Source organism: Populus trichocarpa, chromosome 3 (genome assembly GCF_000002775.5).
Source record: "Populus trichocarpa isolate Nisqually-1 chromosome 3, P.trichocarpa_v4.1, whole genome shotgun sequence".
Lineage (NCBI taxonomy): Eukaryota > Viridiplantae > Streptophyta > Magnoliopsida > Malpighiales > Salicaceae > Populus > Populus trichocarpa.
The window spans coordinates 15,285,040-15,312,141 of NC_037287.2; the positions used below are offsets into that span (position 1 = coordinate 15,285,040).

The following is a 27,102-nucleotide window of genomic DNA, read 5'->3' on the forward strand; positions in this document are numbered from 1 at the left end:
AAGCTGTCCAATCTACTCAAAAGTCAAATCTTGTATTTGGATCGGAAGGAGAGATGAAAGAGGAGTTTGCAACACGGAATGGTGACTAGATGCTGTAAGCACCGTGCTCTGAGCGGAGGCTAAACAAAAAACTGATTTTGCCAGGATGATTATTTTAGAATAGGGTTGTGATTGTTTTTTAAAGTATAAAATATTAAAAAATATTAATTTGAAATTAAAAAAAATTTAAAATAATTTTTAAAATATAAAAACAAATAATACCATAATTTGCACAAGGAACTGATCCAGGGACCCGTACAGGTTTTTTCAGAGAAGAACAAAGACGGAGGAAGGAACTTGCAATTATTCCTTTCGTGGACGAATAAGCAAATGATAGGCAAATGACAGTGGTCTGTGCTAATTTTGTATATATTTTAAAGTTAAAATGATCGTCATTCGCATGCATGCTTGATTATTTAACTCAATGATGTGCTTGATTGATGATCACTTGCTAATTATGGTGCATCGAAGGGTGGGTTTCCTTGCATCAATTAGTCAAATCTTGTATTTTAAAATAATTAGTTTTTTTATTGGCACGTATTAGCCCATCAAACATAAGAACAGATTAATGGCACGTATTCATTTTAGTTTTTTTAACATAAGAAAATGTCTAGGTTTCTTTTGTGTTTTTTAGTATAAAAAATTTTAAATAGTGTGGAGATTCATCTGAACTTGAGAGCTCTAAACATAATTTAAATAATTATTAAAAATATGATTTGATTAAAAAATTTTAAAATAATATTTTTTAAAAAATATATTGAGCCTATCAAATTTATGATTTGGACCATAAAGTCAAAATAATCTTTTAAAAATAAAATAAAAAATTATAAACTCCAATTCTTAATTCCAATTCCTAATTCGTCTGCGGCTGATATTTCTTGACTGTTCAATTGACATGAATTTCTTTTCTTAGGTTTCCTAGTCCGCAATTGTTTTTTTTTATAGAGTCTTCTTTGGTACCTGTTAATTTGACCCCAGCGACCACACGTGTCTATCGAGATTGAAGAGAGACAAAAAAAGATGTACTGTACAATTCAAATCCCAGTTTTAGCCAAGCTAGCCCATGGTTGTTTGGAATCCAAAGACAAAATGCATTCTTATTCTGAAGACAGAAATAAACAAATAAACAGTCTTAATCAGTATGCTTTGGTAGGAAAAGCCTGTACACAGTAGAGCGAGGCCATTTTCGTAATCAATGAGAATTGTTTGAAATTATAATAGCTGTTGTAGTTTAAAGTACTTTTTGCTTAGAAATACATCAAAATGATATTTTTTATTTTTAAAATCAACACATCAAAACAATCTAAAAAAAAAAAATTAAAATTTGAAAGAGGACGGTTTCAACCGCGTTTCCGAACAAACCCTAACCAATGACGTGTTAAGATTGAAGCAGCCAGTATAGAAGCAAATTGTAAGAATTTTTTTGGAGAGGAGGGATGAAAAAGTTGATAATCCTACAAAAAATGAATATTGATGAATTTTCAAAATAAATTTTTTTTCTAAAAAATCAGAAAAAGAAAATCAAGGTTTGGCGAGCATAGTATAATTGATGAGACATGGGACTAATGTGAACATTGCAAACTCTTTCCCGGACAGCTAAGGGATAAGGTTGAAAAAAAAAATAAAAACAAAATAGAGAAAAGAGCAGAAGATGGGAGAAAATGAGAAGGGTACATAAATAAAAAGGTTCCGTAACAAAAAAAAAGGAAGAGATTTAAAAAAAATGGTGGAAATAAAGAAAGTGATAACAAATATTTGAGGGAAAAAAAGAAAAAAATGGAGTGGAAAAATTGAATAAAAATGAGAGAGAGAAAAGGAGAAAAAAAGTTGGGAAAAAAAAAAACATTCAGAAGGAAAATTAAAAAAACAATTGACACGAGAGAGGAAAATGTGTGCAATTAAAAATAAAAATAAAACATAGAAGAAAGAAAAACGACAGCATCCCCTCTCCTTTTATCTTCACCATCGATCCAGCCAACACCATCACCCACCAACGATCGCACATCCACAGCACCGCAGAAAATGATCAGACCACCACACCCACCACCATTTCCATATGTCATGGCCTCTCTCTATCTATACTCGAAAATCATATTCTTCCACAACAACAACCCTCCTAAAGGCTCCTCTACGCCAGTAAAACTCGAGCCACTCTCGATCATCACTGAACAAACCTTCACCGAATAAACCAGTCTCACAACAACAATACTGGAAGCAGCAAACAATAGTAACAATAGTAGTAGCAGACTAGCAGTCGTGATAGAGGGAGAGAAGAAGAGAGAAACAACCAAGTCAAATCTTCAAGTGACTTGATCTCCCATCTCATGTGGCATTGAGCTTCACCACTGATACGAGCAGGCAGAGGAGGAGTGGCGTTGTCGATTTGCTTTAAAATGTGTGCCTTAATAAAGGCAATGCATGATTTCACGAGTCGGCAGTCACAACAACACGTGAGTCCATGCTTCTCCACTGTTTTACACATTTATTGTACGCTAGGCTTACTTCGTTGGGTGTTACTCTCCACTGTTTAGATGTTTTTTTTTTGTTGAAAAATATTTTTTTAAAAAAATAAATTTCAAGAAAATAAATTATTTTTTAATGTTTGATAGTATAATGAAAAATAAATTAAAAAACACTTTCCACTATTTGGTTATATAATAGAAAATGAGCTAGAAAATAACTTATTAATATTTTATTTTTCTCAAGTTTATTAAAATAATGAGGAACAAATTTTACAAATTAAATAGTTGAATGAGAATGAAATTGAAAAAAATATAATTTCATAAATTATCTCAAATAAAATAAATAATAATCAAAATAACAGAGATCAAATCTAAAAAATTAAAAAAAAATGAAACATGAAGAAATTAAAATAATAATAATCAACATTTCATAAATTATTTCAAATAAAATATGTAACAATCAAAAGAATGAAGACCAAATTTGATAGATAAAAAATTTCAATAAAAAAATAATAAGAAAAAAGCAAATAGCAATTATAAAAATAAGGATCAAAGTTAATATAAAAATTAAATTTTAAGAGATGAAATTGAAAAATAAATATTCAAAACAAAATATATATAGTAATCAAAAGTTTGAGGATCAAATTTGATATAATCAGCAAATAATAACATTTCTAAATTTTTCACAACTTCCAGAAAGTGTTTTCCGCCCAAATTTTTCAGGAAAACACTTTCCTGAAAACCAAGCCAAATTTTCCTTTAACTGAAAAGTGTTTTCCGTTGACCAACTTTTCTAATAGCAAACAAACACAGGAAAGTTTGGAAAATGATTTCCCGGAAACCACTTTCCGAAAAACAAACACAGCCAAAAAGGAAAATACTTTTCTGGAAACCAAGTCAAATTTTTTTTTTGACTGAAAAGTGTTTTCCGTTGACCGGAAAGTGTTTTCCGTTGATCAGAAAATGTTTTCCGTTGACCAACTTTTCTAATGGTAAACAAAGATAGAAAAGTTTGGAAAGTGATTTCCGGGAAACTACTTTTCGAAAAACAAATATGGCCTTAGGCTTTTTCAATAGCTTCGAAGTGAATTTCAAGGGCTCTCTGTTGAATATTTGTAACTGTGTTAATGTAATTTAAAATATTTTTATTTAGAAATATATTAAAATAATTTTTTTATTTTTTAAAAATTATTTTTGACATCAACACATCAAAACGATCTAAAAACATAAAAAAAAATTTGGTATGTGACTTGCACCGCGTTCTCAAATATGCTTTAAGTTTGATTTCAAACCTTTAATGAATTTTTGATGTATTGTTGATTTATTCACACTTATTATTATGATTATCATGAAATATTTGAAATGTTTGGATTCACATCAATGTGTGGCAACCTCATAAATATTGTTACTAGAAAATCTATTTTTAAAATGGAATAGGGTCGAAATTATTACTCTAATAAAGTCAGGATGATTAAGTTGCAACTGATTTATCTAAAACGTGATGATTTGATCTTGATGTAAAAACTAATGTGTCGATGTGGTTTTTAAATTGTTATGTTGTGTAGGGATGTTGCTTTTGATTTGTCGTGTTGGATGGTGTTTTATTTTTGAATATTTATGTTATTTTGATTTGTTGTGTTGATATTGTTTTTGAGTTGATTTGTTAATATTTTTTATTTAATGTGTTGTTTTTGTTTTAATTTCTCATTTTTCTTAATATGAAATTTTGATATGTATTAAGGATTTTACTATTTATATATCAACCTAGAATAAATAAACTATCGGTTGGCTTTATCTTTAAAAGTTTATAAAAAAGATGATAAAATTTTTTAAATACCAGATTTTTTATGTAAATATTCTTTTTTAAAAAAGAACTTACTCAATCAAGTGTTTTTTTTTTTTTTTGCTGCTGCAAATCTTAATTACATACTAATCAATTTTATTATTAAAAAATAAATCTAGAATAAATGAATCATTACTCAACGTTGTCCTTAGATTTGTTAAATGAATAATAAAATCGTTTAATATGTAAATTTATTAAATTTATTTTTGTTATATATATATATATATATATGTCAAAGTAATAATAAAGAATTTCTCTAAAATTGTATAAAATCTTTGTTAAGGTTTGAAAACTATAATTTATATATTAATATATGCTCTAAAACCTTGTTTATTTCACAAAATCAAGTTTAAGGATACCTTGATGATTAAAAAATTATTTAATATTATGATAGTTTGTGTTTTTAATTTAATCAAATAGTTTCTATTTTTTTCATTACATTTATATATAATTACATTTCAAACCTTAGTTTTCTAGAAACTAAAATAATCTGGTTTTTATTTATTTTATATGCAAAATTTATTTTATAGCAGTTTTAATCAAATTTATTTATTTTAATTTAATTTTTTAAACAGTAACCATAAAAATTAATACAGTACACTCCTTCTCCAAACTGCTCATGAGCTGGAATGTACCATATTACAACTAAAAAACAGAAAGTAAAAATTCAAATCTAAAAATAAAGTTGAGAAATAAAGGCAGAAAAATACCAACCTTTTCCCTAATTACAACAGTCATAAATTGGCGGGTGACCCAACCAAATTCATCGACAGGGAATCCAACCACTTTGCCCCCTTCTCTCTCTTTCCATGATCATCCCTCCTTTTGTCTTCTTTTTGTTCACGGAGATCGCCAAAAACTCACTGCATCTCCGCAGCAGCAAGCAACAACATAAAATGAACTAAGTTTTCTCTCCACTCGAGCTTATAAACTGACCGGCAAAGTCTACAAAGAAAGAAAATCCCACCCCACAACAACAAAACACACACAAAAAAAAACCCCTAAAAGAATGAGAGAAGAAGAGCTAGGAAACCAAGACTACTCCAAGAGAGAATAATAATAAAAAATAAAAGAAAAAGAAAAAATGAGAGGGAAAAGTGGAGAAAGGGAAGCAGAAAAGGAGGAAAGGTTGAGGGAAAAGTTGAAGAGAGGTGTCCTGGTAGGGAAAAGAGTGGGCCCTTTTTCTTGCACTCCAGTTAGACTTTGGAAACCTTTACCTACTGCGCATGTTAGCATCATTGATAACGCTAGTACCAATAGTCATCCAGAGGAGCAGGAGGAGCCTCCTCTTCTGCTTTTTAACAACAGCAATACTGTTGTTGTTTCTGCTAGAAAGCTTGCTGCTGCACTCTGGGAGTTTAACCATTACTTGCCTAGTCTCTCTAAAATGCACAGGGGCGTGCATATTAATAATGGTGGTGGTGATTCTAGGTTGCGCCGCCACGAAAAGCGCCATCATTTTCTTAAGGACAAGGGACTTGACCTCTCTCATTTCTTGGCTGACCCTACTCCTACCTCTCCTGATCAGGTTTATACATAAGCATATAATATTTCATAGCTTGTTGTTGTTGTTGTTGTTTTTCTTCCCATTTCTTGTTGGCTAATTAGGGTTTTTTTTAATGATTATTGGTTGTTGAATTTTAGGGTGTTATATTCGATTCTGGTTTATGTTACGGGAAAACTATGTTGATGCTGGCTCTGTTATGGTTGATAAATATTAGTTTATGGAGGTTCTCCTATTAGTTGAAATTTCTTGTCAAAGATCTTAGATTGTTCGATTCTGTTTTGATTGAAGAAAATCGTTGTTTTTAGTGTGATTTGAAAAAGATTAGTTTTTTTTATATACAGATTGGTTTTGTACAGGAAGGATATCTAATGTATTATTTAAGTTAAGTTCTTCTCCTTGCTTTGATTTTTTTTCTTAATGCAATGCTGCTCCTTGTTTCCTATCTTATTTTGACCGTTTGCTAACTCTGTTTTTCTCCGATTGTTATATTTTCTACCAGAATGAGTGTCAGTTATGGTTAATTATGAATTGACCATGTTTTAGTGAAGAATTTTACTCGTTATTTAGGTGATTCACCTTAACTAATCCAACAGTAGTCATCTAACACATTTTTTTTCTTAATTCAACTTGGAAAACCTTTTGAGATCTCTAAATATTTCATGAATCCTTAATGTGCTGTATATTTTGTGTGACTCTAAACTTGTCGAGTGATGATTGTCTTTGTGAACTAACAGGTTGATGACAACCAGTGAGAGTGGCTTAGTTGGTTAATTTTTCCATTGTCCCACCTGATGTGCATTAACTTGATCCTAATTTAGAATATGTTACATTGTACTGTTGTTTTTGCTGCTAATCTTTATGTCATTTCTTAACCAGCCAGAAAGTGCAGGCAGTTTGAGGAGACATATTGCTTCATCTCTGATTCAACATCATCGATCAATTGAAAGAAGTAACCGTGCTCTACAACCTGTATCTCCAGCAAGTTATGGTAGTTCTATGGAGGTAAGCATCAATGTATATTTACTAACCACTGGGAGAATACACAGAGATCTATGATTCTGTTGTGAAGCAAATTTTGGTTTCTGGATCCAGTAGTGCAGTAAAAGTTGTTTTGAGTAGCAAGAGGAAGACTAATTATCAAACCTTGAGTCTATTATTACTCCTGCACAAGCTGCTAGCGCATTGAACCACATTAATCAAATTGCATAAAGTTTTTGTTTGAGCCCCTCATTTTTATATCTCCTTTGCATCGATTGACTAGATTATATGGGCAAATTTATAGTTTCATCCTGTCCCCCTCTCTTTGAATGATAGATTTGTATCTTGGGAATTATATGAATGATAACATATCAGTTCCATTCTCATAAAATCTCTCTTTCTTTTGTTTTTTCTTTGTCTATTAAGTGGAAAGAGGTTGGGGCCAGGGAATGGAGGAGTTGGCAGCATAACCATTGATACAAAATTTCAATTCATATTCTTGTGATCCTCCTCTAATTTACCAGTTTGTTGCCTTTTCTACATGTAATTGATTCCAAAGCAGTTTGTCAGTATATACAGTTGACTTTTAGCATATGCTATTACTTTGACTTTCCATCTTGCCTTTTGTTTTTATGGCCATGACGCTTCCTTAAAGTTAAACAACTGGCCTCATTATGCCTTCTTCATAATTCGACATGTTTTTATTATACAGGTGGCACCTTATAACCCTGCAGTCACTCCTTCCAGCTCGTTGGATTTCAAAGGAAGGATTGGTGAGTCACATTATAGTCTCAAAACATCCACAGAACTACTAAAAGTACTGAATAGAATATGGAGCCTCGAAGAACAGCATGCTTCTAATATGTCGTTGATAAAAGCATTGAAAACGGAGCTAGACCGTGCCCGTGTCAGGATCAAAGAACTACTTCGGGATCAGCAAGCAGAACGGCATGAGGTGGATGATATAATGAAGCAAATTGCTGAAGATAAACTAGCTCGGAAGAGTAAGGAGCAGGATCGTTTGCATGCTGCTATTCAGTCTCTTAGGGATGAGCTGGAAGATGAGAGGAAGTTAAGGAAACGATCAGAGAGCCTACGCAGGAAATTAGCTCGAGAGCTTTCTGAGGTGAAATCCTCTTTTTCTAATGCTTTAAAAGATATGGAAAGAGAGAGAAAATCTAGAAAGTTGTTGGAAGACCTCTGCGATGAGTTTGCTAAGGGAATAAAAGACTATGAACATGAAGTGCATGCTCTAAATAAAAAATCTGACAGGGATTGGGTTGGAAGGGATGATGGTGATCATTTGATTCTCCATATATCTGAAACATGGCTTGATGAGCGGATGCAGATGAGGCTAGAAGAAGCACAGCATGGTTTTTCTGAAAACAACTCAATAGTGGACAAATTGGGTTTTGAAATAGAGACATTCCTTAAAACTAAAGGAATGGGTAATTTTAAGTGCAGGGAACGGCGCAATTCAATGGAATCTGTCCCTCTGAATGAGGTTGTAAGTGCTCCACAAGATGTGGGAGATGAAGAGGATTCAACAGGCAGTGATTCACATTGTTTTGAGCTTAACAAACCAAGCAATGGCGACTTTCACTTGCACAAAGATGAAGCTGTAGCTGGTCATACTGAAGAAATGGACAAATCCGCTCTAACAAAGAAAAAGCTTGCATCTCTTGAAAGAACTAGAGGCCAAAATCCAGCCAACTTGCAAGTTAAATTTGAAGAGCATATGGCTCAGGCTATGACATACAACGGAAATAAGAAATCCCAGGTGATGGACCTGGAAGAGGTAAAAACGGGTGAAGGTAACCCCCTTCACCCCACCGAAGTGAGTATTTCTTGGAGGTCTGAAAACTGTGAGGCCACTGAAGGTGGCAGTCTGGAAAGAAAGAGCAAACCGGAAGAGATTCATGGCTCAAATTCGAATTATGTGATTGATAACTCGATAAAAAGTCATATCTCATCATCAGAAGCTGTTAATCTGCACCTTGAGAACGATGCTGGCGAGGCTTCTTGCAGCTACCCACCTCGGAGGAATGCTAGTCCAGTTCGACGGTGGATGTCAAAACTCACTACCTCAGATCTTGACATTTCCGAGCCTTCTACAAAACAGCCAACAAACTTGAAGGAAAATACATTGAAAGCGAAGCTTCTTGAAGCACGGTCGAAGGGGTCACGCTCTCGGTTAAAAATCTTCAAAGGTTCCTCTTAGATTATGGTGAAAACTCTCAGTTCAATTGGTTACGAAGTCCTGTTGGAAACAAGGGAATTGGCTGCACCGACCTTCAGAATCAGGAACTTGTTGATTGTGAATATCAGGTGGATATATTTTTATAATCTTTATCACTTTTAATGGATTATAAATTTTACCTGTTTATATTTTTTTTTCAAAGTGAATCCTACAATATTAAGTTCTCCTTTATATTCATCTTATTGTAATTTGAAATTCATGTCTGTAAATACGAGTGATATACTGTTTTATAGCTAGATAGATTAGAAAATACTAGATATGTTGTCCTATCGTGTTTTGTGTTGAATAAAATAAAATTTAATGCAACAAAAAGTAATAGGTTAAAAAAAATTAAGCTCTTAATTATTGGTTAAATTAACAATTTAAATATTTATAAAAAAATTAATAGTAAATAAATTGACAAAAAAATAACAATGAAAAAAAATAATCATGCCTGAATCTATTTAAATTATTAAACAATTTATTTATTTAAATTATTAAATAACTCAATATTATCCTAACCATAGGAAAATTAGGGGAAAAAATCAAATTAATATCAGGAAAAAGAAGTCAAATTAAAAAAAATCAGCTTAAAAAAAAGTGAAAAAACTAGGCTACCTAATCAAACTTGTTCAAGTTGTATGATGGGCAAGCTTCTTCCTCCTTTTTCTTTTGAAAGAAAGAAAGAAAAAATACAAATGACAAGTCGTCTGTCACCTAAAAGAAAATATTGGCTCCTCCATGCTTGAACCCGCACTCTTATGATAAGATACACACTAACCAACTAAGATATGATACAGAGTTATTATAAGAATAAAAAAAAAATCGGTTAATCTTGTTCATTGTTTATAATAATAGATGAACCAACCTAGTTCTTTTAGTAGTTTTGATAATGTTATACGTGATTTTAATTCTGTGTTTAACAAGTGAGTAAGATTTTTCACTTCAAGTAAGCTTAAGATTTTTCCAAAAACCTTAATCTATCAAAAGAAATCTAATATGGTTTTATATTGCTAAATCAACTAAAGAGAATCACCTAATAGACTCGTTCATTAAGGCCTTATTTGTTTTTATGAAAAATTATTTTTTAAAAATTATTTTTCAATTTTTTTCATGTGTTTGTAACATTAAAAAAGTTAGTCAATAAAAAATACATATTGTGATTAATTGTGAATTATAATAGTAAAATAGTTTTTTTCCCTTCACAAATAAAAAACGAATGAATTGGCCTTATAGGGTAAAAGAGTATTTTCACGGGATTCTTTTGTCATTCTAGAATTATTCAGGGGTAGCTTGGTTTTTTTATAATTTTTTACATAGTTAAATTACTTGGTAACCCTTAAAAACAAAAAAAAACTTTTTTCTGAGGGCTTTTTTGAAACTTCATTTTACCAAGCACAATATAAATAATCTATTGCCTTTGCAATAAAAAGTTCTTAGGCTTGGCTTTTAGGACATATTAGTCATTTCTACGTTGATTTTTTTGCAATTTTCATATGGCTCGAGAGGCGATTTGGTAACTTAATCAATAAAAAAATAAAAAGTTGGTGACTCGTGGAACACGTTAGTGAGTGAGTCACTCTGCCATCTTCAGGTGGCGCGAGTAATGGCTCACAATAGAGAAAAATGGGTTTCCTTGGGTTCTTCACAACGGGGCCTACCTTCTTGGATGACGCATGTACTGGAATTTCCTCTGGTTTGATGGAGGTTGAGTTCTTTTTTTCATTTCTTTTCACTTGCTTTCTTGGTTTTCATGCTTGGCTTTGCAACATTTCATAACAGCCATTCAATTTGTTTTTTCTAAGGATTTGGTCTATGTTCTTTTAGTTGCTATTTTTTTTAATTGAATTAATTCATGTAATTGAAATTTTTTTTTCATCCTTTTGATTGCTATTTATTTTATTTGGGATAGTTTTTAAATTCTTTTTTTTTTTTTTACAATTTCATCCTCATTTATTACATATTAGACATTTATTCCCATTATTTTGATTGCTATTTTTTTTTACCTTGACAAGTTTTTTAAATTGATATTTTTTCGATTTCATCCTTTAACATTAGATTAAGTTTCTTGATTGATCCCGAGTCTAAGATTTAATGGGTTATGAATTTAGAGATTAACCCAGGTTTATGAGATTCTCCTGGGTTTATTTGGGTTTTTTTTTACCTTTGTTAAACTCATGCTTTTCAGTTTTATTCTTTTGCATTTGATTTAATTGGATATTGGGCTCCATACTTTTTATTTATTTATTTGTATAGGTTTTCTAACTTATTTTAAAAATAACTCGGGTTATCTCAAGTCTTTTTGTTTGTTATTGTTTGTTAGATTTAACTTCTTTTTAAAGAATTTTTTAATTAAATTAAATTAATTGCTCAATATTTGTTTTTTAAAAATATATCATCCAATATGTCACCATTTCCTTTTTTTTCCTTATATTTTCTAAAGGTTAGGAAAAATATATTTGACTCATAGCATAGCACAAGATAAAAAATTATTTGTTTTTTTATTAAAGAAAAACTTATGTTTTTTCAGTTTCATATTTCAAATTTTGATTTGTTTGGGCATTGGACTCTATTTTTTTTGTGCTTTTTGTAAGTTTTTTTATTAATTTTAAAAATGACAGAGTTATCTCAAATCTTTTATTTATTAATTGTTTTAATCATATTATTAAATTAAGTTATTTTAATGGATGTAGTCAGGTCAAAGACTCGAGTCTTGAATTTTCTTTTTTTTTTCTTTAAAAACACTAGCCGTTTGGGCATCTTTTTTGTGTTTGAAACAATTTGGTCTGAGTCGCAGTGTAGCGCTTGCCACCAATCTAGATTTACTCAAGTTATTTTTTTAATTAAATATTTATTTCATTTTAGACTTTCAATATTTGGTTAATTATAATTGAGTTTTCTAATTGGTTTCGACTTGGATTCTATGGCGCTATCATGAGCTCATGTCCTGGATTGTGAGTTTGATAGGTTAAACATAATTAACCCGAGTTGATTTAGTGTGTCACCATCTTAATATTTTTTTTAAAAAATATATCATTCAATATATCTCCATTTTAATATTTTAAAAGTATTTAGTCTATTATACATTTTTTTTTTTTTTTTACTTTATGATACCTTTATATTTTTTTAGATAAAAAAAATAGTAATCTAACCCGCAGTGAATGCGGTAAAGAAAAACGCATATTAATTGGTGAGTAGTTGTATTGACACTTGTAATCTAATAAAATAGTTACAGATAACAAGAACATGACTCAGTCTAACACCAAACCGAGCAGCCACGTATATGCAATTTCTGTAAATAAATGCACAAAAAACAATGACATTTGTTTTTCCTTTTTCCTTTTTTTTTATCCCCCGTCCGATATACATGTATAGGACAGTAAATATACTATCATTCTTTCTCAATCTTTCGGGCTTATTATCTAAAAAGGCCCAATTGGACTCTAAGACAAAATGGCAATTAGGTTTGTTTGTGGGCCTGGTCTCTGGCTCATATTCTTGACAATAGACTATAGAGTAGGTAACCAGTTAGCTCTGAAGCGTTTCATGGTGACATGGTTCCCATGTTTTCCCCATTTGCTCTCTCGCGTGCATCAGCACCCTGATTCCCTCTCTAATTCCCTTTCTTCTCCTCTTTTCTGCTCCCCGTTTACACAATATTAGCCACACAGAGAGATGGCAGGGGCGGCCTCTTTTAGGTGGATACTACAGCTTCATAAGGACGTGCCAAAAGCAGCTCGTTTCTACTCTGAAGGACTGGATTTCACCGTAAATGTGTGCACTCTTCGTTGGGCTGAACTTCAATCTGGATCTCTTAAGCTCGCTCTCATGCAATCCCACAAGTAAGAACCATTTCTCATGTGTTCTGCTAGCAATGTTTTTCTTTCTATCTTTTTTTCTTATTTATTTTGCCTTATCTCTGTTTGATGAAATGTCTACAAGAAGCACACACGCTTTGATATCGTTGTTAAACATGAGTCTAGTTTTGAAGATTTTTCCAATCGGATTTTATTGAAACATAGATAATTTAATTTCAAGCCACCAGTCAGTGTGTGAGAGACACTGAAATTTGCCTTCTGATTATGTTCAGACGAGGGAGGGAACCTTTCCATATTAGCTTCTTTGAATGGAAGTTTTGTGAAGCAACAGAAAAACTTGTTGAGGGATTGTATGGTTACTGAAGATTTTCACCTTTACATGTATTTCAAAGATATAAGGAGATAGAAGTTTTTCAATTGTTGACTTCTTGTTTTCTTGGGAAGGAATTATAATTTTGCCGCCACTGCTTTAGACAAAGTGGATGAGGAATGCTTCTCTGATGGTGAATTATTGTACTTTGCACCTGTTTAACATTTAAAGTTTAAAGACACTGCTACGCATGTTCCCCTGTATCTTATATATATATAATGCTTAGAGGTTTAGGTTTTGGCATATGGGAAATGTTTTGTCAAAAGGTTCTTAGGCCCCTTTTCTATTTTGGTTTTTTCATCTGGGTTGCTATCAGCTCTATTTGGTGCAAGCTTCTAAACCTGTTTTTACAGCAATCATGTTGTGCAGAAAGGGTATTCTTCTTTGCTGTCATTCACGGTAACTGACATCAACACGACAGTGACAAAACTCATGGCCTTAGGTGCTGAATTAGATGGCCCCATCAAGTATGAAATCCATGGAAAGGTAATCACCTCAATGTCAGTAGGCATATTTAAAATATTTTCTGGAATTGTTATAAAGGGTTTTAAGATCTTGTACAAATTGCTTTTGATCAGGTTGCAGCAATGCGGTGTATAGATGGCCACATGTTGGGCCTCTATGAATCTGCATAAAAGCATCAGATACAAGTGATTTCTATATCAATTTCAGTAATACTGGTTGATCTTTCTGTGACGTGAACTCTTTTGAGGACAAGGAGAGAATGTAGGCAACTTTTCCATTCTTTGGATTTCCTTCAATAATTGATAGTGTTTTTTCGTCCAGATCAATCATACTGTGCATTGAGTGTATAGTGTTGGACCTGAAAATACGGCCAATATGGCAAGTAAAAATTACTGAAGAAGAGGGGGCTCAAAGTGAAAATTACTGCATAAGATCGTCAGATACAAGTGATTTCTACATCAACTTCAGTGATACTGGTTGATCTTTCTGTGACTTAACTCTTTTGAGGACATGGAGAAAATGTAGGCAACTTTTCCATTCTTTGGATTTCCTTCAATAATTGATAGTGTTTTGTCGTCCAGATCAATCATAGCTGTGCATAGAGTGTACAGTGTTGGACCTGAAAATACAGCCAATATGATCAGTAAAAATTACTGAAGAAGAGAAAGGGTTCTATATTTTTTTCCCTTCAATACCTGTCATGTAAATTGGGTATCTGTTATGATCCGTGTCCCCAAGAAGTGACAGGAAATCATCTTTTGATCTTTTCGGTAGCACAGCTGCTCTTTCTTGCCTGCTCTTCGAGTTATCATCATCGACCTTAGCAAAATTGCATCAAATCCATAATTTTACTTGGTGAAATTGATTGGTGTTTTTTTATCTGATAAGATTGCTTTTAAGGGTAGAAGTCACCATGTTTCCATACCAAGTTTAAACCAATTGAGATTTACCACACCAAAAATAGTGTTTGGGAAAAGTATATGATTGACAGTGTTGTTTTAGACTATGCTATGGCTGATACGGTGAGGTAGAATTGGCTTATTTACAAGGGAAGAGCATGGCTCTCTAATTCAACTCCTTGTATAGTCAGAGTGTTTTTGTTGCGTTTATTTTACCTGCTCAACTTGAAGGTGGAGATACATGTTTGCATGGAAGAATGGTGTTGCCCCAACTTCATGAACAGAAACTCGATTCCTTGATGCGGTCTCAACATTCAAAATCCTCCGCGTTCCTATGTTAATAAGATTATAACTGTGCCCTACAGAAACTTCTGAAGATTGTATTTTCTGGAAAGAAAGCAGGGCTGTCAAATACCTTAAGTAACTAATCTCAACATAATGAAAAACCTAAGAATACTAGATCTTACACTCAACGCATCATCGATGCTTGTTGCTTCCAGGAGGTCTCGTGAGATGAAGTTCCGTCCAATCCCACCAGCGACAATCTCAGCTTCAGATGGGGGCACGGAGTTTAGCGTAAATGCCTAAGAAGATGGCACGATTGTTGCAGTTTAGATTTTCATGTTTAAGTATAATAAAGTGTACTAACAAATCAAAAATAGCTAAAACACCAGGGGGAGCTGGAGTTTGCTGCAGGAAGTTCCAGGGCAACTCTCTTCTGGTGTTAGATTTTTGGTAGGCCAGTTCATTCTCTAGTTACTATTATCTGATCATTCAGTTTTGACGAACAGTGTCCAACGTGTGAGGTCTTAGCCTTGGTGCCCTGTAGTGCGAAGAAGGGTTCCATTCCTCTGTCGACTACACCGATTTACGCAACCAAAATCAGGGAACCGGTCCCCGATAGGATCTTGATGGATGAAAAAACATACCAGTCCATTACTGTTGAACCCAAACGCACAGCTTGGAAGCTCTCCTGCATATGTGTAGCCAACAAAGGATAACCCATTTGGCAAAGTTGCCTTGATTATATACCTGCAAACCCCACATGAAAAGGTCGCACGATAAAAAGAAGAAAAGAAAAGGAAACTCTTGAATTGAATAAAATGGATTTGGTCCTAGAAAAACCTAGGATATACTAGAATTAAAAGCTTACGTGTGGCCAACTAGGGCAACATTTGCATCTTCATTATGTGCTGCAATGGCCATAGAATCACTAACAACAAGAACATCAGAACAGTCATCCGGCGTGTTGTAAAGGCTGGTGTCTGCATTTGAATTTGCTGCAGTACTCTTTGGAAGAAACGGAAGAATCTCCTTTCTGAAGTTGATTAATATCATCTGCATACATACATGAGCAATTATTGACTAATTGTATATTAGGTGCTAATATAATACAGCTCTGATAAACCTGAATGATGATCATTACATAAAGAACAGGCACTCCACTTCCTTCTGCAGTCCCTAATAGCTCATCCCAGTATTTTGGAAATTTCTTTTGGTTGTTAATGGTGAGTGCTTTAATCAGTGCCTGTGATTCTGGTGTTTTAGCAAAAGGAAGGAGCTGATTTTGAAGAACGAGGTCAGTAGATAACCTGCTTCTAATCTTATTTGAAAACCTCTGCCCTGTTAAGAACCCCATCTGGTAGGGATTATCACAGGGTCCAATTTCTAGCATCTCCAACATTTTTTCTCCAATGTTAGAGCTCTCCCGTAGTAGGCAACTTACATGTGGCTAAACTTCGTGATAAAGGGTATCTTATCCCTTCTATTATCTTCACATGTGAGCATACATATTATTGTTTTATACCAAAGTAGCAATCAGTCACACTTTCCCTTGAAATAAATTGAAATGACCGTTACCACTGCTGAAATTTGGAAAGGATGAACATGTTCTGTTTTCCCGTGATTGGTTGATTACTGAATTTCTTTCTCAAATTATAATTTCGGATTTAAATACAAATTGAGATTTCTGAGGGGAAAAAAAAGATTTCTTGTAAATAATTTGGTTAGACTACGAAGATGACTCGTCCAATATCCAATTTGGAAGGCATGGTTTAGACGAGGCCCAGCAAACGCAATCCCCTGTTTTAATCTGTTTTTCAAAATCAAGTCTAATTTTGGCAATTTGTTCAGAAGTTTATAGGCATTTTATCCCTTTCATTTAATTTTACAAATTCTTATTTCATCATTAAATAATATTTAACTTGAATATGCAAGAACTTACTGCATTAACATCCCAACTTTAAGTCAAACAAAGTTCGCAAATATTCTCTGTAGTAATTTTGTAGTAATTTGTTGTATGAATTTTTTTCTTTTTAGGTTGGTCTGGTCGGTTGAAATAATTGTTATCTTGATATTTAAATACTTTATATGCACCATATTTTAAATTTATTGGTGACATGTTTCTTTCAAATAAAACAAAAACATTATAAATATGTTTGCACTTTTTTTATATAAAAAAAAACTTTTATTTCGATCAACAATAAAGTGCAGACCAATTATCTAGTTTAATATCAGTTTTGCTAGTTAAAATAAGCTTTTATATGATGTAATTTATAACCATACTTATGTTGAATGTCACTAAGATCTTAGTAAAATTTATTATAGGTATCTTTAATGTTAGATAATTTTATCATAATTATATTTAAAAATTGATGTAATTAAGATTAAATCTTCATAATAAACATTAAACTGTAAATTCAAATAATTATAAAATATACTAAAATATCTAGTTAAAATATTATAGCAATCCACAGCAATTCAAATTTTTTTCATTTTAGTCTTCACACTTTTTAATTTTTTAATTGCAGCTTTATATACTGACCAATTTGTTATAAATTTTTAGACATCAAACCAATTCAACAAAAAATTATCAAAGTATAAAACAAGAAGAAACCCCTTGGCCAATTTCAATTTCATGCAAAAAAGTTCTTTTTGGTCCCCTATGTTCATTTGTCTACCTTTGGGTCCTTATGATTTTTGAAATTGTAGTTTAGGTCCCAAAAATTATTTTATTTATTTTTCAGTTTATAAGTTTGAGAGAAGTGAGAGAATCGCTTAAAAATAATGCAGGTAAGAGAAAGTTATCGGCTGAACATGTGTTTATTTGCTAAATGATATTGAAATATAATATTTTTTTTTATAAATATATATTTTTAACGCTGAATAGCTTATTTAAAAGTAGATGAAATTATTTTATTGTATGAAAATCATATGAAAATTGATATAAGAATATCTTTATTACTAAAAGAAATAATATGTTTTTGTTGTCAACAATAATCATTGGTTAATAATGATAAAATAATTTACAAATTTTATTTTCACTTTCATAAAAATAAATGTTTTTTATGTAGTGAAATGAAATAATTTCTGAATTAAAAGCAAAATAGTTAAGATTACTAATTCAATTTAATTTTACATGTATTTTAAATAATATAATTGAATTCAATTATTTAATTTAATATCTTATTCAAAATATAAAAACTATAAAAAATTATGATTGAATTCAAATCACAAGTGAAATTAAATTTTAATTCCATGTATGCTTTAGTTTCAAAGATACAGAAAGTATGGGGCTTTTCTGCCATCATGGTCTCAAACTTCTGCTTTGACTTCATCCATAGCAACCGGCTCCTTAAGCATCAACATATATTGCTATTGTAAAATTCGAAATCAGCAGCTCCAATCTCCATCCCATCCCAAGAATCAACAATAATATTATAGGAAAAACCGAATTTCTGATTCTTAATAGCAGTTGGTTCTGTCAAGGTATCAGTTATGGCTTTAATTAATCTTCATCTTGCCATTTTCCTACTAGGTTAAGAAGCCACTATATGGAAAAATCTAGAATTCCTATCCCCTATCTTATAGCACTTTGTCCTTGCCTTTTGCCTCCATAGAGATTTAGCTTCTACCCATCATCAGGAATTCTATATGAGAACTCCTGAGCATTTTTATGTCTGCTATAAATAGAGTGAGCAGAATATCTCGGCCGACTCGACATCAAAGGTACTGGTATATATAGTTATGTAACCTTAGATTAGTCTGGAATAGAGTTGTCTGTCCACGACATCATCAGGATCCTCAGGAGTTGGTATATAACATTCGATACTATATATCTTCTATTGCCTTAAAAACTCACCGTAACGTCCTCTTTAGCCTTGCAATATGGTTGCTGCGAGCTTACAACTTCTAAAAACTCACCGGAACGTCCTCTTTAGCCTTGCAATATGGTTGCTGCGAGCTTACAACTTCAGAATAAGTTCTCTCGTCGCGCAATTTGAATGTTTATGAGAACTTTTTTATCCATCTGGGTACTCGATCTAAACAGTTTCAATTCCACATCATCCTTCTTCCTCTCAAATTTTGCAACATCCGCACTTTGCTTGAAAATCCCAAACGAAACTTCATTAATCCACCGAGTCAACAAGAAATTCAATGACAGTACAAACTAAAGGTGCGAAGATCCAAATCTCCTTCCTAGCTTTATTATTTTCTTGGCAATGAAGATATCCTAAACTATGCTATACTTGAAAAGGTTTTCTTTAGAGCCCAAAAATCAATCCAGGAAGGAAACCATTCAAAATATAGTTTGTATGTGTTAAGTTTGGCTTGATTAGGAGAAGATTCTTCTCTGATTTGATGTTTAGGTTTTTTTGGTGGAGGGTTTTTTCGTGGGGGAAGGGGTGGGAGACGAGGAGAGAGCATGGTGGAGGGTAATAGAGGTTGATTATTAACCTTCATTGTCTTCCAAGCTCTCATTTCCAACATGAGTTTTATAATTTTTAAAATTAAATTATTATTTTAGTTTTATGCTTCTTTTTTTTTTGGGAAAATCCAACTTAATTTCCTTTTAATAAATAAACATTTTTCAACTTCATTTGTTATTTCATCCTATCTGTTTCATTAATATTAATTATGTAATATTTCCTTTTCTATCCAAAAACATTCTGTGTTTCTCATACATTTCTCTTCTTATTTATCCGGCCCAATGATGGTGGGTAAACACTTTTTCATCCCTTCCCTTCTCATTCCTTCATATCAGAATTTCTTTTAACGAAGATAAATTTTAAGCTTTATAATTAATTCTCCAACCAAACATAACCTAGTATTCTAAGGCTTCAGAATGCGTTCTTACTATATCGCTCATGTGTAAGGGCTTAAAATCAGTTAGTTTCCTTGGCATCCTTAAAGAGGGAGTTAACATGGAAAATCAATTAGAAAAACAGAGAATTGATAGAGATGTTGGTTTTCTCTTAATTTTTTTTTAGGGTTTTAATGATTGATATTCTCTGACGCTTTAATTAAAATAGTGTTTGAGAGTGTTATAATGATTAATTTTTAAAATGTTTTTTTTTTAAAATACATGAAAATAATATTTTTTTTTAAATATTACAAACTTGTGATTAATTTGTATTACAATCCAAATTATTCACGCGGTTAATTACAAGGAATAAGTTAAATAAGGAAGAAAACTAAAAAAGAAAAGAAAAGAAAACGAAGGGACAGAAAAATAAAAAGAATTGAAGAGTAACGTACCCTTGTTGTTTAGTTAAACATACCTGTAGAGAATAAAATTAATAATGGTTATTTGGGATCCCAGTTCTTAAATTTCGACATGTTTTTTTAGGATTCAGCTTTGAAACTTTCAATTAGAAATCTAAAACTTGGAACGTTTTCCTTGGAACATTGGATACTTAAAAAAATGAATTTAAACCTCCAGACCAAACTGTTTACATAAACAAGATTCTGTCCCTTAGGGCTAAAAAATTTACCCTAGATTAATAGGGCTTGAATGCAAGTACAATCTTTGTTTAAATAAGTACCAAGTACAGTCCATGATATACATTATTAAGAAAGAATACAGTTCATGGTAAAATCAATTATATAAAAAAAAAGGGCATATGCAAAGCAGTGATGGGCTGTCCATAATGCAAGGGATTGGCAGGAGGATTGTACACTCATAACATGGAAGCAGGAAAAAGCAAAGGGAGAATATGAATAAGTCTCTTTACTAATGGTATTTTCTTTTAAAATAATACTAATAATAATTTGTTCTCCGGTTCCTGCCTTCCATTTACCTATATATAAAGCCTTTCCTCTTCTCAAATATTCATGAGTTGTTAGTTATATAGCTTGTGATTATGAGAGCTCCCCACCTCCATTCTCTATCTTCCCTTTTTGAGATTACTTTTCTCAGCAGCTGCTCTCTTCACCCCCACCCCACCTCTCTCACACGCAGTTTCCACACTCAACTTGTATGATTACCAGTTCTATATATCCTTTTCGAACTTGGTTATGATGTTTTCGAGGATGGTGTCTAGCTAGTATGATTAGAAGGGTTACATGGAGTCGTCATAAACCATGGATATGTGCATCTATATAAGAGTTGCATAGATCTACATTAAGATTTTCACCTTAGCACCGATGAATCTTTTGTGAATTTCTTATCTAGTGAATCTCTCTTTCTTTAACCATGCACTGCATTTTGTTTGTAATGTTTTGCTGTGTAGATGATAATTAATAGATAAGAGAGCTTTTTTCGGTCCACTTATAGATAGTAATATGATTTAATTAGTTACCGACTCATTCATCCAAATACTGAGTTATGAGCTAAGATTACCCAGTAAATGAATGAGTGATGCGGGAGACAAATTAAATCTTAAACTTCCTATCATTGGACTGAAGGGAGCTCCCTTTACTGTTATAGTACTATATTTTATAATTGTTTCTTGTGTTTAATATATATATATATATATATATATATATATATATATATATATATATCTAAGATTCTAATGTATGTCTGGCGGCCAATGCTGTACATATATTCTTCAGAAAGCATGAAATCATTCTATGCTGAGGTAACACTGATAACCTTGAACTTATCCATTTTGTTTGAGTAAGTCTATATCCTGAATATCTTAACTTTTTTACTGAGTTTATCTTTGTTGTGTAATCTGTAAAAAGATCTGCTTATATATAAATATCTAAGATCTGCTTATAAATATCTTAAAAATTATAGCGTCAAATCAATCACCAGTTGCCATGCTATTTTTATCTTGGTATTTTTTGTTATAAAAACAGTCCAGAAGTGGAAATTAGGGATGAAAACCAGAAAGGTTGCTAGAAAACTCGATTTCATTACGATTTGATCAAATTTTGAATCAAACTTGGCCTAACTAGCTAGGCAGCTAACCATTCAAAGTTGCAGGTGAACTATCTTAAGAAGGAAACAACAATCGAAAGTTGGACACGAGGGTTTTTAGAGTTTTGATCAAGCTGCAACTATTTCTTTTTTAGGGCAACAACGCATGAGGGGGGAGTTCTTACAAGCTCACGCTCCACGACATTAACTTCTTGGGTCTTGCTCTTAAACGGCAACAAGTTCCTAGAAGGCTAGATATGTCCCCCAGAAGTAGAATTACTGAAATATCCTTAATTAAGTTTTTTTTTGTTATATATATATATATATATATATATAACGAGCAACCTCAACAGGGGGGTCTTACCAGTAGTTTTTGGAGAAAATATATTTTGGCAAAAGAATTAATTTGCTCTTTGTTTACTGGTTTAATTTGACCGTAAAGAGATGAATGAAGTAAGAAACCTTAAAGTTCTCTTTAGCTCATGGTTTTATTTTGTTACAATTTAAGATTGAAACCTCCTTACGTATAATGTTATTTATTTATTTTTTGCTCATATCTTTAGGTAGAAAAATTCATTTTGTCTTGGGCCCTTTTTTCTTTTTATCTGCATTAAGCAAATATGGCAGGGAAAAACTGCAAATGGTTTGTGCCTAGCTAGATACTATATGATTTCAGAAAAAGGGAGCACTTGTTTTATAACTTGTTGCCTATAGGAGTAAAAACATTTAATTTTTATAAATTTTTTTTTCCGAAGCATGTTTGGGATTATGATAGTGATTATAGTTTAAAGTGTTTTTTATTTAAAAATACATTAAAATAATATTTTTTTATTTTTTAAAAATTATTTTTTAAATCAACATATTAAAACGATCTAAAAATATAAAAAATAATAATTAAAATAAAAAAATTAAAATTTTTAAAAATATAATTTTAATCACGTTTTCAAATGCTCTCTTATTATCATTTGAAGCAAAAACCTGGGAAAAAGTAGATGAGTTTAAAGTAACTTTGCTCTCCTCTCCCTATGGTTATATACGTTGCAATGAACTCATTCTTTTGGGGAAAAAGTAGATGAGTTTAAAGTAACTTTGCTCTCCTCTCCCTATGGTTATATACGTTGCAATGAACTCATTCTTTTGATAATTTATCGGTGATTATATTATATTGGTAAAAAACTCAATATATTAGAAAAAAAATAAACACTTCGATACATATTATTATTTTATCCGAGATAATATAAAGAACCAAAAATTAAACACATATCTTGCAAAACAAATCATCCATTGCAAATATTTTTATAAATTTATTAAAAAAATAAGCCATTTCATTATTATATTGCAATTCATACTTGAAATGACATCTACAGATTGAGTTTAAAAGGAAAATTTACTGCAGTAAATTATTTTTAGGCCTTGAATGAAGTTTTTTTGGTTCTATTAAATTTTGGCTTATCGCCCTCCTTTCACTTCTTTCTCAAAGTTTATTTGATTTGATTTTTTATTTTATTTTGAAAAGGTTAATCATTAAGAGAATAATAATTACCTCCAAATAGGAGTTTTTGAATTATAAATTTTACCCCTCCATACCCACCGGCAATATTAATTATTTTTAGTCTCTTTCCTCATTTATATTTCAAAATACACACCAAATAATTTTTTATTCATTATTAATCATTTAATTATTATTATTTTTATCTCTTTCCACTGCAACGTATCCTTCCAACAGTACATCAAACATCCTTAAAAAAAAATACTATTATAATTATCTCTCATAATTCACATATATTTTAACCTTATATTAAATATAAAAAGTATTAATTAATAGAAAAAGGAAGAAAAAAATTCATGCTAGAACATAATGTGGTTTTACTGGCAAACTTTTTTGTGCCTAGATATCCGTCATAAAATGAAACATTTATTAAAATTTTGGAAAAACAAACAATAAAATTTCAAAAACTAAGATTGATTTAAAAATCTTATGATATTTTTTATTTACTCCTGTTTTTAATTTATCTTTTTTTTTCAAATTCTTAATCAATCAATTTTTTTTTTTAATAAAAAAAGGTTTATTATCACCAACTGAGTGATAAAGGATAAGGTGGTGCATCAGTATTGAAGCCCATTTGATGATGATATATATGTAATTTTTTATTAGTTTCCAATGTCCATGTTTTTCAATTTTTCCTTTGAGATTTATTTCTATTTTGAGGTTTTTACTTGGCTTCTTAAAATAAAAAAACTATTTAGGTTTCAAGTTCGCGAGCTCTATAATTGTTAATATGATAATCATTGAAAGTTTATATAATTGTTAATTTTAGAATTCGTAAAATTAATTAAGATGTGTATAAATTAATCTGGACATCCATATTAATTTAAAAAAAACTATTAAATTAATTGAAAATCAAATTTTGAATGCAGAAGTTTCTGAATCAAGTGAAGAAAATTCTTATTTGGAAAAAGGAAATCATCGTGCAACGTATACAGAATTGCTGTCTTATCTACGAAGATAATAGGTGTCAAAGTTTGTCTTCTAAACTAGACAGAATTTTGTTAAATTTTTCCATTCAAGGTCTCGTCTTCCATGATGTCAAAGAGAATTGTACACAGTTCGCAATAGTTTCCCTATACAAACAGAATCATGTTGCATCGATCTCAACAAGTAAAATTGAATTCATCATCTGATAAAAAAAAAAAAATTGAATTCATCATCATATTTTGTCACTAATGCTTGAAATTCTCTCCTCTTCATCATTTTTATTGCTTATTTGTTCTTTTTACTTCCTGTCTTGTACTGTTCAGAATCTTCAGATGCTTTGATTTCTTGTACAATATTCCTTCATTAATCTTGTGCATGGAGTCCAAGATAATTGTACAGTTCACTGTGAGCTTCTCGCTGTACATGTTGCTGGAACGTCGATTTCCCACGTTGAAATTAATAATTTAGATTGCGTTTGATATGAAGTTAAAAGGTTTATTTAAAAGCTTAGTTATTTCCTAAAAGAAATCAAGGAATAGATAATGAAAACAATAAAAACCATCTAAAACAATAAAAGTAAACGATCAAGGATTCTATGTAATTAAACTTCAATTATACAGGAAATGACCTCTTAAGATCTTCTGATGGCATCAAATTATGGTGTAATAAGAAATTTTAGGTAGTCTTCTTGTTGTTTGCTGTAATAGATCAGTTTTTTTTTTTTATCTTTTGTATTTCTTTTTGGCTATTCGCTTTATGGCTTTCTCAATATACTCTCGATGATTATAAATAAAAAAAAGGATTCTATGTAATTCGTTTTATTTTGTTTCCTTAATTGTTTCTTTCTATTGCTATATAAATCCTTCATTTGCATTCAACTGTTCATCTAAAACACTTTGTCTATTTAATACTTTATTACAAGTTTGTAGGACATGTTAAAAAATAATTAAGATAAATATTATTAATTATTTTCTGATTATCAACAAGAGAAAGAAATCTAAGGAGTAGAGCAATTAAGACAATCAGAAAAATAATTTAATCATCAAAATATTGATTTTTTTTTGTTTTTTTTTCTTTTTCTACATACAAAGAAAAGATTCAAATATGAAACATTTTAAAAAAAAAAGATATGTAGTTACGTACCAACTGATATACAAATTTATTGATTTTTTTCCTCTAGCTATTTTGTAATTGGATTAGTAAAAATTGTTTTTCAATGGATCAGAAAACTCAACCAAAATTCGTAATAGCCCCAAATTGATTTCATGCATCTTTCATTAAAGCCTGAATTTAGATCAATATTATAATAGCCACAAAAGCAATAATTGGGGCTATCTAATTAACTTGGGCAAAAACAACTTTAGAAAAGACGTGTGCAAGCTGTATTGGAATCGGGCTGACACAAACACAAGGCAGAGACACCTCTCTTCATAGACGGGGGAGAGAGAAATAGATGAATTTACAGTCTCACAGACAACGTCAGCAATTTGAGAGAAACAGGTATCAACGCCATAGCATCGAAGTCGTCTAACAGGGCATTTACGGGACAATTTGAGTTGTCTATGATATCATCTTATGCTTGTAAAACAGCTGTTTTTTTTTTTCTTTAATTTTTCCCTGTTTTTTTTTTCAAGAAGTAAAATGATTAAAAATTTATATTATTTTAATATATTTTCAAACAAATATTACTTCAAAAAAAAAATAACAAAAATCCAAGGTTGTTAATTTCATTCCGTTTCGCCCGGAATGACCAAAACATTTCATACCAATTCAAAAAACAGAACAAAACGGAACAAATTTCATCTCATTTTAAATCTCGGTCCGTTCCGGATTTTTCGGCTAAATTCCGCCCGGAACATTCCGGTTTTGTTCCACATATTTCGTTCCGCTCTTGAAAAGTCATTGAATCAAATTGAACCTTGTTTAATTTAATTAATTAAATCACTCAATTATAAAAAGCTCTTTTTCATTATTATTTTCAATAACAATGATATTAATAATAATATTGAAAATTATTATTACTATTTTCATTAACAATGATATTAATTTTTTAAAATTAGATTTATCACTAATATATATGGTTTATATTCATGTTGTTTTTTTCAAGTTTATACTTTGTAAAAATTTGAGCAAAACAAGGAATGCTTTAGATTCCATTAGCCTTGATAACATTGGCCTAACTTTATATTTAAAATATTTGTGTTAAAACATTTTACTTTTATAATATTTTGATATTTTGTTTAAATTGAATTACTTTAAGTTAAAAATCTATTTAATCTTGACTATTTAGAAATATTTTAAATTTTAAAATTATATTTGTTTGGCATTGTGTTTGTATTGCATAATTTATAATTAATTTATCTTGAATTTAAATTATGTTTGATATATATATATAAACAGTATAACCCCAAAACAGCACACCGAAATACTCTAAAATTAAAACATTCCATTCTAATTAAAAACACAAAACACATATGAAAATGGAATTGACAACCTTGTAAAAATCACTTAAAAATGCCTTAAATCTCTCCCTTCGTCATGATGGGCTCTTTGCCAGAATCATTCATACATGCCCACATGCAATGGTACTTGGATGTTTTCATTAATATTCTCTCTTCTGCACCTGAATATGCTTTGGAGTTATCTTTGGACCTCTCTTTCAATTCTCTTTCTTATTTACTGTTTACTTTTCAAGCTCTTTTCACATAATTAGAGTATAAATTAACCTTTCAATTTTTGGGCATTTTCTTTTAAAATATTAATTTACTCACATTTTTAGGCAAGAATCTAGGTTTACTACTTAAGTTAATTTATCCGTTCAAGAAAGAAAATAAACTAAATAAGGTTTACGCTTACTAT

The 27,102-nt window shown here is 31.1% G+C and overlaps 3 protein-coding genes and 1 long non-coding RNA gene across 4 annotated transcripts; 2 read left to right on the top strand and 2 right to left on the bottom strand.

Annotated features, from left to right (window-relative positions):
- Window positions 1-1,106: 1,106 nt before the first annotated feature.
- On the bottom strand, window positions 1,107-5,208 carry LOC127905111 (uncharacterized). Its single transcript, XR_008058826.1, has 2 exons — window positions 5,059-5,208; window positions 1,107-2,203 (listed from the first exon to the last, which is right to left on the bottom strand). It is a non-coding gene; the product is annotated as an uncharacterized LOC127905111 (long non-coding RNA).
- Window positions 4,845-9,325, top strand: LOC7458217 (uncharacterized protein At5g41620). Its single transcript, XM_024598028.2, has 3 exons — window positions 4,845-5,872; window positions 6,728-6,853; window positions 7,542-9,325. Exons 1-3 carry the CDS (start codon window positions 5,429-5,431, stop codon window positions 9,048-9,050), a joined length of 2,079 nt encoding a protein of 692 aa, XP_024453796.2. The 5' UTR covers window positions 4,845-5,428; the 3' UTR covers window positions 9,051-9,325.
- Window positions 9,326-12,576: 3,251 nt separating this feature from the next.
- LOC7497816 (uncharacterized) lies at window positions 12,577-14,041 on the top strand. Its single transcript, XM_002303583.4, has 3 exons — window positions 12,577-12,910; window positions 13,610-13,742; window positions 13,835-14,041. The coding sequence occupies exons 1-3, from the start codon at window positions 12,744-12,746 to the stop codon at window positions 13,889-13,891; spliced, it is 357 nt and encodes a 118-aa protein (XP_002303619.1). The 5' UTR covers window positions 12,577-12,743; the 3' UTR covers window positions 13,892-14,041.
- An 85-nt stretch (window positions 14,042-14,126) lies between these two features.
- On the bottom strand, window positions 14,127-16,396 carry LOC7497817 (uncharacterized). Its single transcript, XM_002304502.3, has 7 exons — window positions 16,047-16,396; window positions 15,774-15,958; window positions 15,550-15,652; window positions 15,088-15,204; window positions 14,837-15,007; window positions 14,417-14,540; window positions 14,127-14,340 (listed from the first exon to the last, which is right to left on the bottom strand). Exons 1-7 carry the CDS (start codon window positions 16,302-16,304, stop codon window positions 14,186-14,188), a joined length of 1,113 nt encoding a protein of 370 aa, XP_002304538.2. The 5' UTR covers window positions 16,305-16,396; the 3' UTR covers window positions 14,127-14,185.
- Between the last annotated feature and the right edge of the window lie 10,706 nt (window positions 16,397-27,102).